Source organism: Periophthalmus magnuspinnatus, chromosome 6 (genome assembly GCF_009829125.3).
Source record: "Periophthalmus magnuspinnatus isolate fPerMag1 chromosome 6, fPerMag1.2.pri, whole genome shotgun sequence".
Classification (NCBI taxonomy): Eukaryota; Metazoa; Chordata; class Actinopteri; order Gobiiformes; family Gobiidae; genus Periophthalmus; species Periophthalmus magnuspinnatus.
Window position 1 is genome coordinate 21,461,215 of NC_047131.1, and position 16,480 is coordinate 21,477,694.

The following is a 16,480-nucleotide window of genomic DNA, read 5'->3' on the forward strand; positions in this document are numbered from 1 at the left end:
CTGATTGGGTATTGTATATAAACTTGCCAACCGTGAGAGAACAAAATGTCCCAGATAGGAATATTAGCCTAATAAAAGGAAATAATTAGTCTCAAATGCACAAATTATATTATGGGGGTCAAGGTTATTGGTTTTAAAAGCTATATTATTCTCTACCAACATTGTCTGAAGAGATATAATCTACACACTGCAGTTTCTAAATAATTTGCAATGTAGATTTCTGGAAAAATGTCAAATTTATTTTAAAGGTTGGGGCTTCTGTGCGCTAAAATGAATGATGCACTTGCCAATTACCCACAAACAAATTCATTTTATCTTCACATTATTAATGTAGTTATTTTATTTATAAACAAGTGACTTTACAGACACTTCACAAACTACTCAAAAAAGCCTGAGACTAAACACATCTCTTACCAATATTCAAGTTTGAAATTTCACATTTTATGAGTTATCAGCATTGTGCCCTGACCTATAGTACTGCATAACATGTGAAAAATAAATTGGAACTGTAAGACTAAAATAATGTAGGAAATTCCATTTATAACATGTAAGTACCTGCTAAAATACCAGAGCATAATGAAACTGCATGACATCACCAAATGAAGAAAATAAAAACAAGAAGAGGAGGTGTTTCTTTCCAGTGCATTATTTGATATCAAACTTGCATGATCGTCTAAAACTTGAATACTACTGCTTCACTCCTTTTTCTTTTCTTTGGTGGGTGGTCCGAGTAGGGCTGTGTGCAAACTGTTCAGGACCTCGGTGTACAGAAGGGTACCCAGAAAGACCACAGCTGTGCCAACCCAGTGCCACAGAGTGAAGGGGTTTTGGAAGTAAATAATGGAGAAGATGAGACTCAAGAACTTTCTCAGTGTCACGACCAACGTGACTGTGAGTGACGCGCACTCTGTGGTCAAAATGAAGACGCCTCGAATGCACACGTATCTGAAAGAGCTAGTTAAGGTTATTTGTACAACATTGACTTAATTATATTAATAATGTGGTACCAGGTAAGTTAGAGGTAGAGCTGGGTAATGACAGTTTAACATACAATATACAAAATGCAATATACAATTTAGAATTCTGTAATCTGAAAATCAGCTTATTATCATAAGATCATGTTTAGTTGCTGTTTGCTTTCTTGGAGGTAGTAGTAGTTAGTCAATTGCCTTGCAGACAAACATCTCTATATGTACTGAAAGCCTTTGCTTATATTAAACACTCCAAACCTGAAAAGGTAATATCACCAAACACCAAACATACAAAAATGTATGTGTTGTTATGTAGTGGTAAGAATGATAGTAAACTAATAAGTAAACAGATAATAAACTGATTATATCATTTTTTTACATACAAAAATATAATGTTTTGCTTTAATTAAACATACATCAAAGACTAATTGGTGATGATCTTGGTACTATGAATATATATTTTAAAGGATACTGTGTAATGACGTTCATAAATAGGTAGAACCACATTATAGGCATAGTCAAGCCAACAACTGGAACTGTCATGGGAGCTAAAAAAGAAAAAAATATTTTAGTAGGGAAAGTGTAAATGACCAATTCACAAATAACTATTACATACTGCTCTGGCTGAAATAAACACAGTATCTGTAGATGTCGGTGGAGAGCAGCAGAAAGCCGGGAAGAGGCAGGCAGTGCTGAGGAGAGGAAACAGTGTTATTACAAACATACAGACAGAACGCCACAAATGTTAACTGAATCTTACATTGTAAAACAGGGCCTCTTTGGAGTGTTTTCCGTATTTTTTATACAAAGTCTCTTGAAAAATCCCCATCCTTGCAGACATTAGCAGAGCAAATGTCAGCATTGCAATGCCTAAAATATAAATCATACATTTATTAAGGAAAATATCTTCAAATGTCCTAGGCCTTAATTGGCTTGATTTAAAATATAACCAAACAATACAGTAATAAAGTAAAATTTATAGATAAATGTATATGTAATTGGGCAATAAAAACACAATTGCAATTGCTACATTGGCTATTAACACATACCTATGAGCCAGTGGACAAATGCATAAACTCCATCATCTGATCCCTCATTGGCAGTGTTTTGCTGCAATGAAAATAAAGAAAATAATAGTTAACTAAGAACAAACAAATATTAAATAGATGACACTTGATGAGAAACTTTGTACTTACCACTTGTTTAGCTGACATTATTGTGCATATGAAAATGCCAATGGATACCAATGCTATAGAAAGATATTTGCTGGTAGAATACCTAAAAATATCAATATAGTTATTTAAAGAAAATTACGGTAAATTTCACCTTGTGAAAATTAAAATGTGAATCATTTGAGGCACCTCTTTTTCAGGATAATTATACCCAGGATCATATTGGCAATAAGTGACCCCTGCAGAGAGAATGTGGGCCAATAAGGTTACTGCAGTTGCCTGGAAATCCAGAATGATATCTCTCTGTATTTTTAATACAGATCATTATCAACTGCTGGTACAGCATTGAGTCTGGCACAGCATTGAGTCTGGCATTTTCCAGGCAACTACGGCAGCAGTAGTGGGAGAACATTCAAGAACATAGAAAAAATATATTATTTCAAAGATAAAAAGTGGTGAAACTCACAGATCTGAAGATCATGTGTAGTGGCATGGCAATATTGAAGTTCAGTGCATAGTTGTTCACCACACTCACAAAGAAGAACATTGTTACCATAATGACATAGTTGCTGGATAAAAAAAGAAAAATAATAATAATCCTCTCTATAAAGGATGCATAAAACATTGTATGTACAGTTTACCTTATAGGGATAGCAGTTTTTTTCCTACCAAATTTACTTTCAAAGATAAAACCTTCCACAGCAATGAACAAAAACTGTGCAAAGGTGACAATGTTACCACATCCTGGGAAATCTCTGAAAAATATGACAAAAGTGTATAATGAAAACAATATGCAACTTCATAGAAGCTTATAGCATTTCAGGATAGCTAATAATGTAGGCTACAAAAAGCCATTGGCCTATAGCAATAGTAGATTGCATTAAAAGATACATGTAAAACTAGGCCACAGCTGGTTAAACCTGTGGATATTTAAGAGCCATAGGGGAAAATACCACAGATCTAAGTTTGTCACTGACCTTACAAGGAGCTCCAGAAACACAACATTACTACAACATCCAATAAATACTAAAGCGATTGCAAAGGTCGTCCCCATGTCGGTCGCCGATTATATTTCTCGATGGAAAAGGCGTCACTTTAATAACCTCAGTCTTTTCCTGTGCATACTTGCACATCAACTGCTGTTTGTTTCAGATTCATGCAAACTACAAACTACTGTCTCAATAAACACGTCTGAACTGGAGACCGAACTTCCGCATGGACTGCTCATGGGAGTTGTAGTGAAACCACATGAGTGAAACGCGCATGAACACACAGTGAGAGAGAGGTGTGCAGAAATAAAGAAGAGGCCTCAATCTGTCTACTTATAAATTCTGTAGTGTTTATTAGTCGTATAGTAACACAAAACACAAATTCAATTAGATCTGTTCATATAGTTGTGCTTTGTTTCAAGAGACAACTGCTTCTACAACATTGACAGAGGGGGGCATCTCATTTCAATGATCTTTGGCAGAGGACGTGGCGGAGAAGACGTGGCGTACTGTACGTGCGTAACTCACGTAAAACCGCTAGCTCTGCCTTCGCAGCAGCTACAGCATCAACAGTTTAGCCATTAAAGCCGTTTTCTAGTTTTCACAGGTCTTATTTGATTTTGAAACATTGTCCTGTTCCGCTGCCAAAATGATTTCACTTACGGACTCGCAAAGTAAGAGCATTTCCCGCCGTGTCGCGTTTTTTTGTCGTTAGCTTCTTTTTAAAAACCGAATGTATGGGCATTTAGCCTCAACACAATTGGCTACACAACTTCAACGTCACCTAGTACAACGTCACTCTAAATGAAGCTGCTTTATCACTTCTTCTTTATTTAGCTTTTCATTTGAATCGCGTTATTTAGGCTTTCATTTGAATCATGTTATTGTTTGGAGCACTTGGAGCTCACGTGTAATGTAATTTAAAGGTTGACACCATTCCGATTCTGGCATGGTCTAATCTGTTCCATATGCTTAATAATATTCGCTCATATTGTACATTTCTTTGCCATTACAGCCTCACTGATAGAAAGGCACTTTAATAGCATTTGCCTAATCGCATGAAACATTGGCTTCTTTCTGTTTACTGTTTCATATACGTCTATAAACTTATTAATGTTTTAACTATTTTCTGTTTGTCCACAGAAATTGGGATGGGGTTGACAGGTTTTGGGGTCTTCTTCCTCTTCTTTGGGATGATGTTGTTTTTTGATAAAGCTCTTTTAGCTATCGGGAATGTAAGTTGACCATTCTATTACATTACTCCCTTCTGTATCTTTTTAGTGAATAATCATGTCGTGTAATCATAATTACTTTCCAGATCCTGTTTGTATCGGGCCTTTCCTTTGTCATTGGTCTGGAGCGGACCTTCAGATTTTTTTTCCAGAGACATAAAGCGAAAGCCACTAGCTTCTTCCTGGGAGGAGTGTTTGTGGTGCTGATCGGCTGGCCCATTGTTGGAGTAGTACTGGAGATATATGGTTTCTTCCTCCTGTTTAGGTCAGTTCAGCCACAAGTTTATCACAAAGAGCCAATTCAGCTGTAAACCCAATGTCTATTTTTATCTTGACCTCTTATGTTTCCTACAGGGGGTTCTTCCCTGTGGCTGTGGGCTTTATCAGACGGGTTCCTATTCTTGGGTCTCTGCTTAGTTTACCAGGAATACGCTCTGTAAGTATTATTATAGAACATATCCACTTCATAGATTCCTCCCACCATAGCCTTGAAAGAATTAAGAAATATTGAAGAATCCTCAAATGTTAAATTTTGTGCATATTCATTTAGAATGGTTGCATTTGTATCTACATACAGTGTTGCCAGTGTTGCCACCTTAAAATGTCATTTGAGGTTGTTCGTTGCATGTCTTGTGACATAATTTGAGAAAGGGATGTCAAATTGGATGAAGAGCAACAGTCATCCTCAGTATCACTCTGGTATTTTTCAAATAATTTTCCATGTATAAAATATACTGTATATATCTAGATGTGTCTTTGAGCAAGACACTTTTCCTTCCTTGAAAGGTGTGTTTCTGTGACACACCGTGCTGGAGATGTGGAAGGGGTTCAATATCAGGTACATTGCCAGGCACATGTGCTCTTGGCAGCTGGGACTGCAGAATTTGTTCACAAGTACAAAATAGTTTTGATTGTTACTTTCTGGGATGCTTAATATGACAAAATAAAAATAATTAATGTTTTATTTTTCCTCACTTTACTCAGTTTGCATAATGCATTACAACTTTTACTGATTTTTCCTTTCCTGTACTTTTTGCAGCTTGTCGACAAGATTGGAGAGAGCAATGCCATGGTATAACAGCTGCCTTATTTTTGAGAAGGATTTTTCAAACTAGGACCTTACACGTTGGTCATTGCCACTCAACTAAAACAGAGACATTTGATAAGTATTTTGGCTTCTTCTGTGAAAGAAGAGTTCTACGTTTTGCCACTGGATAACATCATACATTTATATTTTGAAAGACTGGAGACATGCTTTTGTTTTGTATCATTCCAGTTTGTTGTTATTTAAAGACTGCTACCCATGGACCACTGGGTGAACTGTTACAGTACACACTCCCCAATGGACTGGTTTACTTTGTCTGTTGTTACTAAAATGGTGTATAAAATAACAAGCTAAATGTTGCTTGAATATAAAATACATAGGAGGTCAAGTTGAACATTTTACTGTAACTTTTGTAAATACATACTTGGAATAAAGTGTGTGAACTTTTTAGTCATGTGTTCTTAATGTTAGTAATATTGTTGGAGGACATATGAATAGTATATATATAATGTAAATAAATAAAACAAATATAAGGTTGATGGTACATAGCATAATAAACTTCCAATGATTGTGTTTAGTTGTGGTGGGTGTCTCCCTCTGTGACACATTAGAGGTGACATTTTAACACCCTGCTAAGAAAATGCTGCAAATTACCTGTCAGCACCATCGTTACCACTTTATAAGAGCTACGTTGTATTCTGGGGAGGCTTACTGAAACTCAGAGAACGAGGCAACACTGAAGCGGGATTAACCACAAGTAAGTGGAGACTGGTTTAAATATATCATATAAATTACTGGAGGATCTATAAGGTATGAATTTTAAGAACCAATATTCTGATGTAAGTAAGATTTAGTCAACGTCTCATGCAGGATTTATTTTGATCTTATTTTATTATTATTGTTTGTTGCTTGTGATTTTGGTTATTTTTTATTTACACTGAATTAAATTGTGTATACATTTTTTGTACAGACTCCAACGATGGCTCTCATTGTGGTGCTTGTATTGTCACTGGTTTGCCAATGCTGGACTGCACCTCACGTAGGTTAAATAAATTTTATTCCAATGTATATTTATTACTACTAAACCTACAATGCAATGTTTATTTTTCCAGAGGAGGTACTGGACCCCCCAGGCTATGTTATATCTAAAAGGAGCGCGTAAGTCTGTTCAGCAAAAGTAAATGAGTTCAGTTCATCAATAATAATAAATAATGTATTGCAGCTTATATCTTTGCAGAAGGACATCGTTCAACTGTGGAGCGCAGAAGTAACGCAGATGCTATACCAAATGGTGAGTTCTGATAAGATTTTAAGGTAATATGAATCATTTCTTTGTTGATGTTTATTAATAAAACTTATTATTAATAGGATTTTAGATTCAGTAATTAGTTTTCCAATTTGAGTTATAGCCTCACAGTTCAATATTTAATTTCCCAGTACTCAATGCCTCAATACCCCAAGTAGGCTATGTGTTATGGGCAAACCTGTCTGATATTTTGATATTTTTGTAGTGATGTATAGTGAAAGCAATGCTCATGAACTGAAGATTCCTCCTAGAATATTCAATCTGCAAAGAATGACTGAACAAGGTAAAGTACAATCAAAAAACAAAATATTAAAAAAAAAATATCAAAAGAAAGAAAAAGTAATTTAAAGATTTTTTTTTTTTTTCAGGTGAAATTGATCCATATGATTATCTCAACTATTCATTGTAACTGTGTTGATTGTTCCTTTCATTACTTCACATCATCCTATCTAAATTATGTATGTCTATTGAGAATAAACTTCATCTTGTTTCCCACTTACTTTAATTAGTTTCAGATATTCTTTTTCAAGGGAGTAAAGTCAATGAAACGTATTCCCTCACGGCATTAATGAGCTTGTTCACACATTGTAGTGATTAGTGACACACTGAACATCATTCAGGCATCATCACCTTGTGAGAGGAGTGTGGGGGCCGACAAATGAGAAAACAGGAAATCATTCATAACTCTAGGCGTTCAGGAAAGTATTATCTGTGATCTGAAATAAACTAATCTATTAATGGATTTATATATGTAATATGTCAGGATGAAACTGGACATAAAACAGCAGTATTTCCATAAGCAGAGACTATGGTGGCTCCTCATAGTTCAATGGCAAGCTAAACAACCGATTGGAAAGAAAAAAAAAAAAATCTTTTTCCTTTTCTTGTAGAATGATTTAAGATGAAGTAAACACATTAAGTTACATTTTAACTCCATAAAATGTACATAGATATTTTTCCAGTCGCGGATCACCATAATTTAAGTACAAAATTGTGGAAAACACTGAATAAAGTTTTGACTATTTAGTTTATGTGTTTAAGCTTATCATTAATGAGTTAAAGGGGGGGCACAGCTACAACAGAGATATCCTGAGGTGGTGTAGATTTTATATCTAGTTACGAACAAGGAAGATACTGTTGCTTATATACTAATAAATTAATTTAAATAGAGCACTTATCTGTACATCTATATTTGGATGAAAGGAGAGAGAACACATGGTAAGAAGTATTAAACAAAATATTTCAAATTGGTGAATAAGTAAAAGAACAAACACATAATTTGCGGTTATAGCATTATCAGACAATAATAAATGAAATAACTTAATAAATTAGGCTGTGCTACACAATAATTGTTAAGATAGCTCTGTATAATTCATCATTTATGGACCACAAAATACAAGATGTACATTTTATATTCTCCACATTATTTTAAGCTACATATAATTGTTTAGACAGTATTTTGCAAATGCGGTAGTTAGAACAAAAGAATAACATAGTGCTGTGGTAAAAGCTATAAGTTATTTATAGAGTTAAATGGTCAAATGAATACACACTATCTGTAGTCTGTAGATAGCTATGACAGGAGACAGGGCTAAAGCGAAGGGGTTGAAGATGCCGCCCCCTACTGTCCGTTCAGAGGTCCTTCAGGTCTTTCTGTATTTCCCACAGGGTGCTGGCACTGTCCCGCAGCTGGCCCACCTCCTCCTGTGTCAGAGTCATGTTCACCACACTGGACACGCCCCCTCCATTCAGGACACAAGGCAGGCTCAGGTACACCTCCTCGCCTATTCCGTACATGCCCTGGGACGCACAAAGAAGCAATGCAAATAAAGTGAAAGGGCAGAAACAATGCTATGTAAATGTACTGTGTCATAAGACAAAAGCACAGTGAAGTGTACAAAGACGGCAAGCCTGAACAATAACCCTTACCTACAAAAGTCAGCTTCAAATTTAAAACCAGGTAATAACAGGAAATCGTGGACAAATTCAAGCTCGTTCATAAGTACATTTCCTCATTTCAGTGCAACTATTTTATTCATGATTCTTGATTTAGAAAATGGTCATTACTGTTCTTGGAAAAAGGGCTTAACAGATTATACAGAAAATATGTTCTAATGAAGATGATATATGGCTTACTATACTTCAGTCTATATATATGCCATACACATTAAATAGTGTACTAGTTGAAGTGTACAGAGTTATTACCTGGACCATGGTGGAGACAGGGTGGAGTCGGTTCATGTTCCTCATAATGCTTTCTGTGAGGTCAGCCACACTCAGACCAATGGCCCAGTTTGTGTACCCCTTCAGTTTGATCACTTCATATGCACTGAAAGACAAAAGAGAAAATATAACTACCGGTACTCACAAAATAAAAGAAAAAGCACAGCTCACCTGTCCACCACCATTTTGTGAGTCTCTTTCCAGTTCTCCTCGTCCTCGTCAGTGCCAATATTTGGATTCAGTGTCTGCAGATTGACTCCAGCCACATTTGTCCCACTCCAAACAGGCACTAAACACACATCACTGTATTATTTACTTCAAAAGATAAGGTTTGGCGATATGACAAAAAAAGTGCAAGCATATTATTAACGACAAAAAATAACCAAAATGACTGAATCTAGATCTTGATTAAATTTGATAGTCCAGCCCCTAACAATAGATGTTAAAACATGATATTGTGTTTTTAAATATCAAAAGTATCACATTAAAATATGCTGTTATATCAGATTGCAATCTCCTTTTATGCCATCACAGCTAAAGACAGAGATGTGATCTGCAGTAAAAAAGAAAAGATAAAAAAAATAAACAAATTGAACAGTGTGACAGATTATATAAACATCTGCTTGCTGGTTATTTTGCATGTTAGATTTGCCTGTTTAACACATGTGGAATGGGATGGTTAAATATACACTTGATTAGGATGAACTTCAAACACACAAGGTGAGTGTCACGTCATAACAGTGTCAGTGTGCACCCCCAGGCAGGGCACTGTTTAAAACATTAAGACGTGACAGAAACGACTCAGTCTCGATCTTGATTAAAATTGGATTAATTGCATAGCCCAGCCCTTAACAATAGGTGTTAAATACATGCTATTTGTTTATAACTATCAAAAGTATCACATTAATATTATGGGCCAGGTAACACTTTAAAATACGGTCCGGGACTTACGGTGGTAGTTAGTAGATACTTGACTGGTAGTTACGGTGGTACTTACAGTGGTAGTTTGTGGTACTTACAGTGGTACCTATAGTGGTACTTACAGTGGTACTTACAGTGGTACTTACAGTGGTACTTACAGTGGTACTTACAGTGGTAGTTTGTGGTACTTATAGTGGTACTTACAGTGGTACTTACAGTGGTACTTACAGTGGTACTTATAGTGGTACCAGAAGTGATACTTAGACTAATAACTACTGGTACTAGTACTGGTACTTACTGCAAAATCATATGAAGTGAATGGTATTAAAGAATATGGTGTTATTAGGCATATGAATCTTTGATTTCATTATACGTTCATAGAAAATACACAAGACAAAACACTGTGAAAACACAAACACTTTATTATGACAAATTTCACATTAATACGACAATCAGATTTAAAAGAAATTTCCAATAATGACAATAACAAATAAATGACACGTTTTAAATGAACATGACAGTGATACATACTGTAAAATATCAATACTTTAACTGCTATTTTAAAGCGAGACATTATGGTACTTGCACTATTAATTACTGGTACTTACTGTAGTTTATACTGGTAATTACTAGTACTTTCCGTGGTACTTACTGCTGTATGTACTGGTAATTACCATAATAGTTACTATGGTAATTACCAGTACATACAGCAGTAAGTACCACGGAAAGTACTAGTAATACTATTTATACTGGTAATTACTAGTACTTTCCGTGGTACTTACTGCTGTATGTACTGGTAATTACCATAGTAACTATTATGGTAATTACCAGTACATACAGCAGTAAGTACCACGGAAAGTACTAGTAATTACCAGTATAAATAGTATTACTAGTACTTTCCGTGGTACTTACTGCTGTATGTACTGGTAATTACCATAGTAACTATTATGGTAATTACCAGTACATACAGCAGTAAGTACCACGGAAAGTACTAGTAATTACCAGTATAAACTACAGTAAGTACCAGTAATTAATAGTGCAAGTACCATAATGTCTCGCTTTAAAATAGCAGTTAAAGTATTGATATTTTACAGTATGTATCACTGTCATGTTCATTTAAAACGTGTCATTTATTTGTTATTGTCATTATTGGAAATTTCTTTTAAATCTGATTGTCGTATTAATGTGAAATTTGTCATAATAAAGTGTTTGTGTTTTCACAGTGTTTTGTCTTCTGTATTTTCTATGAACGTATAATGAAATCAAAGATTCATATGCCTAATAACACCATATTCTTTAATACCATTCACTTCATATGATTTTGCAGTAAGTACCAGTACTAGTACCAGTAGTTATTAGTCTAAGTATCACTTCTGGTACCACTATAAGTACCACTGTAAGTACCACTGTAAGTACCACTGTAAGTACCACTATAAGTACCACAAACTACCACTGTAAGTACCACTGTAAGTACCACTGTAAGTACCACTGTAAGTACCACTATAGGTACCACTGTAAGTACCACAAACTACCACTGTAAGTACCACCGTAACTACCAGTCAAGTATCTACTAACTACCACCGTAAGTACTGGTAAGTCCCGGACCGTATTTTAAAGTGTTACCTATGGGCCATTATACCAAACTGCAAACTCCTTTGTCTAAATGCATTGTTTTGTTGCTGCAGCTCACATAACAGCAGAAAGAACTCCAAAGACCATGGTCCTTTGCTCCATTTCAGAGCAGCCAACATATAATTGTGGAATATAATCACAATTAGACCGTAACATTAGATTTAGATCCTGTTATATTCCTATTGACTACCATTTGATTATGTAATAAATTCTGATAGAAAGCAGTGGCCTATAAAACTGGGAAATTCACTACTTTTGAAGATATATCCAAACTTATCATCCACACATGTTGAACCCTATCATTATTTGCTAGAGATTTGGTGCTTTCAAATGACAACAACAATACCTATGGGGTTGAATAATGGCACCATTTTCTGAGGCTATTGTTAGATTAACTCCCTGTTGTTAATGAGAGGAACTTCGTGACAGTTTTTGTTTTATGTGGATAGGCCCAGTATTTACAAATATTAACTATAAACCTTAAAATTCTGACCTTTTTTCCAGCTAAATTTTAAGCTGTCATGATGTCACGTTAACCCGACCTATCCATGGGTTTCAGAATGATGACAAACAACAATTTAACAGAATATTTTATCTTTTGGCTGCGAAAAATCCTCAAAATGTCAAAATCCATGAATATAATAAATTCAAGTGTACACAAAATTGCATCTTACCACTGGTGTCTCCATGTTCTCCCAGGATCCAGCCGTTGAAGCTGCTTGGATGAATGCCCAGTTTGTCCGCCATCAAATAACGAAACCGCGCAGAGTCCAAATTTGTGCCGCTCCCAATGACTCGATGCATAGGTAGACCACTCAGCTTCCATGTTACATATGTCAACACATCAACTGGAAAGGAACAGTTCATATACTATGACAAGAAAAAGACATGAAGAACTGAAAAACTACTATTACAACTACTACTACTATTCAAAATTACTTAAATTACTTTATCTTTTCATTACGATCCTTATTTCATTCTAACTTGTGAATACAGTAAGAAAAGTAACTACACAAATCAGATTAAATATTCTGAATGTAAGTAACTGAAAACTTGCTTTGGATCCAGACTAGTTCTCTCTGTATAGTCGTAAAGTTTTGAAGTGTGTATTGTCATTGTTTTTTACAGTGTGGCAGACTGAGTTTGTATTGAAAGTATATTACCAGGATTGGAGACCACGAGTATGATGCAGTCAGGGCTGTATCTGACGATCTGAGGGATGATGTGTTTGAAGATGTTCACGTTTCTTTGGACCAGGTTCAGTCGACTCTCCCCCTCCTGCTGTCGCACCCCGGCCGTCACCACGATGATGCGAGAGTTTGCAGTCACTGAATAATCTATTAAGGGGGAGCCAACTTTAATTTTAATACATATTTTTTTGGTTAGATGAAAATTGAATTGTTGTGTTTGACTCTCATTTACACCTTCCCAGTGCTACATATCTACATAATTACACAGCAGAGAGCTTCCATAAAGCCTAATTTTCATTAAGATACCAGCAATCAACTACATGCACTGGGTTTCTAGGATTTAGGGTTAATTAAAGGACTTGAATTAGTTGTATATCTTGTTTGAAGCTGCCCCTCTTAATGAAAGTTGACATGAAGCTTTATTTGAACCCCAGGAGACACACTTGCCTTTGTCTGCGACTATAGTGGGGGTTTTGAGGAACAAACTACCATGCTGCAAGTCCATCATCTCTCCCTTCAGTTTGTCCTCCAACACATCCACCAAAGCCAGCTCATCTGCCAGCTCCTGCACCGGAAAACACAAAACATGACAAAGAGTGTTTCTAATTGGTGAAAAACAGCAATAACACACTGTATGATTTTCAGCAATATTACTGTCTGAAAACAACTCATATACAATCTACTGAAATACATTTACTTTTTAAATTAAGCGCACATAGTGAGATAAAGACAGAGATGGTATCTGAAGCAAAAAAAGATTAAAAAATAGAACAAATTGAACAGTGCGACAGACTCTGCTTGTTGGTTATTTTGCATGTTTCGTGTGCCTGTTTAATGCATGTAGAATGAGATGGTTAAATATACACTTGATAAGGATGAACTTCTAACACACCAGGTGAGTGCCAATGTCACGTCATAGCAGTGCCAGTGTGCACCCCCAGGCAGGGCACTGTTAAAAACATTAAGCTAATCCTCCAATTAGTGGATCAGCCGCAGTAGTAGAAGGCGCTTGTCTGGTTAGTAAAATAAATGCTCTAGAATTCACTAGTTGTTTGCCCCAAAAAAGAAATAATCCATTTATTATGTTGAGGAACAGAAATCAAAAAATAGAAATCAAGTCTCTGTCGCACTATATCTATTTAAGTCATTGCCTTTATTTTTGAATTATCACTAGTTTGACACTTTTGAAACTCACAATACAGATGGGAAGGTCATTTCACTACACAGCAGGACTTTGTATGGGGATCTTTAGGAATTACATTTAGATGTGTGTTTACATTAGCTGTAGGTGTCCAAAAATTCAAGGGCAGTGAAGGGTTAAGAGCAGCTCAGACACTGTAGAGCTGTAATCTGGTGCAAGGTTCACTTTGGTCCTATCATTGTGAAGAGGAGGAGCAGCAGCAGCAGCAGCAGCAGCAGCAGATGTGGATAGTAATCCGTAACAGTGGTTCCCAGTATGTTTCACATAAAGTACCACCTACAAAATTCTTCAACTTATTGGTTTATTCATCCAGTCTTAAATGTCTCAGTCTTAACTCACTCACTTTTTATTTTGGCTACATATAAAAAACTCATCTTAGTCAGCCATTGCGCAAACTTATGCAGGAGCTGAACCTGGTTTGGAAAAGTTCAAAAGTTAATTTTAAACTTGAATTTACAAGTTTATGGTGAGCTGGATGTTGAGTAATACACCTGGCATTTCTGAGTGTTTTTCTGAGAACCAGATCTATAACTATTAATACTATTATTATTATTATTATACTATTATTACCTGCTACCTATTACTAGATCTAAAACAGACCAAACCGATTAAAATAGTTCCACAAAGAAACATCCTACTAACCTAAAAAGGACACTTACCCGGAGCAGGATGCTGACAGCACAGGCCATGCCCACCTGCCCCACACCCACCACTGTCACCTTGTTCCTTGGGGGCTCTGGAAGGCCCTTAAATAATGGGGTGATGAGTTTCTGGAGCGTTGCAGACATTTTCACTGGACAGAGACAAAGAAAATCTAAGACATTATGAAAAAACACACACTACATACATTCCTGTTTAAGTAAAAGAACTATTGTATCAACCTTAAGCCTAAATAAATGGATTAGGAAGAGCATCTTGCATATTATGTCAGATCAATATGTCAGGCAAGTTTTTCAAGGTCTTTTTGAACAATATGAGCACTTGGAATTGAATAAATACAACGCAATAAGACAAATGAGCCAAATAGGTGATATAAGTGAAATTAGTGGATACCAGTTAGACATAGGGACAACATCCATACAGGTATATACTGACACCACAGTTCTCTACTTTAATTTCTATAGTACAGATCAATTGACTGATAAAAGCCAAAATGTAATATACTAGACCTACATAAGTAAAATTTGAGAGATTTTAAGCAGCAATGAGTAAGGAAGGTGACGTGTCCTCCTTGTGCAGAAATCACCTTGAAACAAAACACTGATACAAAAACAGCATTGATACTTGCTCTGCTTGACGATACTCCTGGCAGTGAAATATATGTACCACCATATAATCAGCATGGCACACTATGTAGAGATCCTATGCACTAGTAGGCATCAACAGCAGGCCCTCCTAAACACTCTCAATGGATCCGATACAGGACAGGATCCAGTCAGATGCTAGCTCCCTGCTCATGTGACTGTGGCCCAGATTGGGGAGCCTGCAGCGCCCCTCCTTTCCTGTCACGCACCCCTCCCCTATCCCAAACAGAGGATAGAGGGGTATAATCGGATACCTAACCTGTCTAATAATGACTGTCCTCCTGCCTGCAGTTACTAGTTAAATCAGTTACAGTAATCTTTTAACACTGTCTCCATCTGCTTCATTACACTTCAACCTGAAGGTTTTATTAAAACAGTATGTCTGGATATGTGGAGACTTGTAGTAAAGTTGTAGAGATTTTTTTGGCTGGTCTGATTGTAAGACCTAGATTTATACTGAATAAATTCATTGTCATTCACTTTTTATTCAACATGAAATGATCATTACCTTCAACTAAAAATGTTTTGGGTAATTGTTTTTAACTGGTTTATACATGTGGTTTTATCAAGTAAAATTTTTATCTGAAGCACTTACTATGTTTTGTGAAATAATAATAAGTCAAAATAATAAAACCAAAAACTATTAAAACTAAATATCTATTCACCTGGCAATCATCTTTGCGAGTCTTGGAAAGCATTGCTTGAACCAGGGTACCATGCAGCAAATAACATGTCATATCCTGCAAGCCTGAGAGGAATTCCAATATTTTAAACTATGTACAAATTATATAGAATGCCTGAGTGACTAAGCAAGAAAACACGATAGTCATCTTTGGAGACATGCCATACATTTTTGAGCAGCTGCTGCTGGTAGGTAGTACTTAATGGATAGCAGAGCTGAACAGCATTCTGTATAAACTGGTGGTTGAGCACAACTATATAATTAGAGAAACTTCCACCCAAATGAGTAGTTGTTCAGTAGTTGCTCTGAATGAAAGCCCACTCACCTGTTTAGTGAGAATGTAGTAAAAGTATGGTTCTGCGGTCTAATCCAAGTACAGATTTGAGTTTGAAACTTGTCCCTGGTACTCGTCGCTAGACTGGAGTCCGGTGGATTTAATTCAATAAGCCTCTCCATCCTCTACAGTGCTTCCTTGTAGCACTATTCAGCACAATACACACCTAAAAAATATGAGGCAGAGAAGATTTAGGTCAAAATATATGGAGAAAATAAAAAACAAACAGGACTATAATATCGGTATCTATGTGTAGGTCCCAAGCCAGTGTAATTATG

The 16,480-nt window shown here is 36.1% G+C and overlaps 4 protein-coding genes across 5 annotated transcripts; 2 read left to right on the forward strand and 2 right to left on the reverse strand.

Moving 5' to 3' along the window:
• Positions 1-234: 234 nt before the first annotated feature.
• On the reverse strand, positions 235-3,350 carry slc35b4 (solute carrier family 35 member B4). Its single transcript, XM_033968680.2, has 10 exons — positions 3,121-3,350; positions 2,785-2,898; positions 2,610-2,712; positions 2,333-2,382; positions 2,168-2,249; positions 2,021-2,081; positions 1,732-1,841; positions 1,588-1,663; positions 1,444-1,519; positions 235-945 (listed from the first exon to the last, which is right to left on the reverse strand). Exons 1-10 carry the CDS (start codon positions 3,195-3,197, stop codon positions 696-698), a joined length of 999 nt encoding a protein of 332 aa, XP_033824571.1. The 5' UTR covers positions 3,198-3,350; the 3' UTR covers positions 235-695.
• A 319-nt stretch (positions 3,351-3,669) lies between these two features.
• On the forward strand, positions 3,670-5,859 carry golt1bb (golgi transport 1Bb). The gene is made up of 5 exons (XM_033968685.2): positions 3,670-3,806; positions 4,276-4,367; positions 4,451-4,629; positions 4,719-4,800; positions 5,404-5,859. The coding sequence occupies exons 1-5, from the start codon at positions 3,782-3,784 to the stop codon at positions 5,440-5,442; spliced, it is 417 nt and encodes a 138-aa protein (XP_033824576.1). The 5' UTR covers positions 3,670-3,781; the 3' UTR covers positions 5,443-5,859.
• Positions 5,860-6,356: 497 nt separating this feature from the next.
• LOC129456325 (spexin-like) lies at positions 6,357-7,150 on the forward strand. The gene is made up of 5 exons (XM_055222531.1): positions 6,357-6,448; positions 6,522-6,567; positions 6,647-6,700; positions 6,921-6,998; positions 7,084-7,150. The coding sequence occupies exons 1-5, from the start codon at positions 6,389-6,391 to the stop codon at positions 7,122-7,124; spliced, it is 279 nt and encodes a 92-aa protein (XP_055078506.1). The 5' UTR covers positions 6,357-6,388; the 3' UTR covers positions 7,125-7,150.
• A 450-nt stretch (positions 7,151-7,600) lies between these two features.
• On the reverse strand, positions 7,601-16,277 carry ldhbb (lactate dehydrogenase Bb). Of its 2 annotated transcripts, none has more exons than XM_055222395.1 (8): positions 16,194-16,277; positions 14,542-14,675; positions 13,129-13,246; positions 12,655-12,828; positions 12,166-12,339; positions 9,110-9,227; positions 8,921-9,044; positions 7,601-8,515 (listed from the first exon to the last, which is right to left on the reverse strand). In XM_055222395.1, exons 2-8 carry the CDS (start codon positions 14,668-14,670, stop codon positions 8,348-8,350), a joined length of 1,005 nt encoding a protein of 334 aa, XP_055078370.1. In that variant the 5' UTR covers positions 14,671-14,675; positions 16,194-16,277; the 3' UTR covers positions 7,601-8,347. The 2 variants fall into 2 exon arrangements, with proteins under 2 accessions (XP_055078370.1, XP_033824570.2); XM_033968679.2 differs by lacking the exon at positions 16,194-16,277 and adding an exon at positions 15,156-15,225 and having other exon boundaries at positions 8,338-8,515.
• Between the last annotated feature and the right edge of the window lie 203 nt (positions 16,278-16,480).

Bases quoted from the DNA above. Each gene is read 5' to 3' on its own strand.
- slc35b4 (XM_033968680.2), bottom strand. From the start codon at position 3,197: ATGGGGACGACCTTTGCAATCGCTTTAGTATTTATTGGATGTTGTAGT. The intron at 2,899-3,120 runs GTCAGTGACAAA...CATATTTTTCAG, and splicing joins TTTCTGGAGCTCCTTGTAAG to AGATTTCCCAGGATGTGGTA. The intron at 1,520-1,587 runs GTATGTAATAGT...TTTCTTTTTTAG, and splicing joins TGTTTATTTCAGCCAGAGCA to CTCCCATGACAGTTCCAGTT.
- golt1bb (XM_033968685.2), top strand. From the start codon at position 3,782: ATGATTTCACTTACGGACTCGCAAA. The intron at 3,807-4,275 runs GTAAGAGCATTT...GTTTGTCCACAG, and splicing joins TTCACTTACGGACTCGCAAA to AAATTGGGATGGGGTTGACA. The intron at 4,368-4,450 runs GTAAGTTGACCA...ATTACTTTCCAG, and splicing joins CTCTTTTAGCTATCGGGAAT to ATCCTGTTTGTATCGGGCCT.
- LOC129456325 (XM_055222531.1), top strand. From the start codon at position 6,389: ATGGCTCTCATTGTGGTGCTTGTATTGTCACTGGTTTGCCAATGCTGG. The intron at 6,568-6,646 runs GTAAGTCTGTTC...ATATCTTTGCAG, and splicing joins GTTATATCTAAAAGGAGCGC to AAGGACATCGTTCAACTGTG. The intron at 6,701-6,920 runs GTGAGTTCTGAT...ATATTTTTGTAG, and splicing joins CGCAGATGCTATACCAAATG to TGATGTATAGTGAAAGCAAT.
- ldhbb (XM_033968679.2), bottom strand. From the start codon at position 15,225: ATGCTGATTATATGGTGGTACATATATTTCACTGCCAGGAGTATCGTC. The intron at 14,676-15,155 runs GTTTTTGTATCA...GTCTCTGTCCAG, and splicing joins GCAGAGCAAGTATCAATGCT to TGAAAATGTCTGCAACGCTC. The intron at 12,340-12,654 runs GTAATATACTTT...GTTCCTTTCCAG, and splicing joins ACTCGTGGTCTCCAATCCTG to TTGATGTGTTGACATATGTA.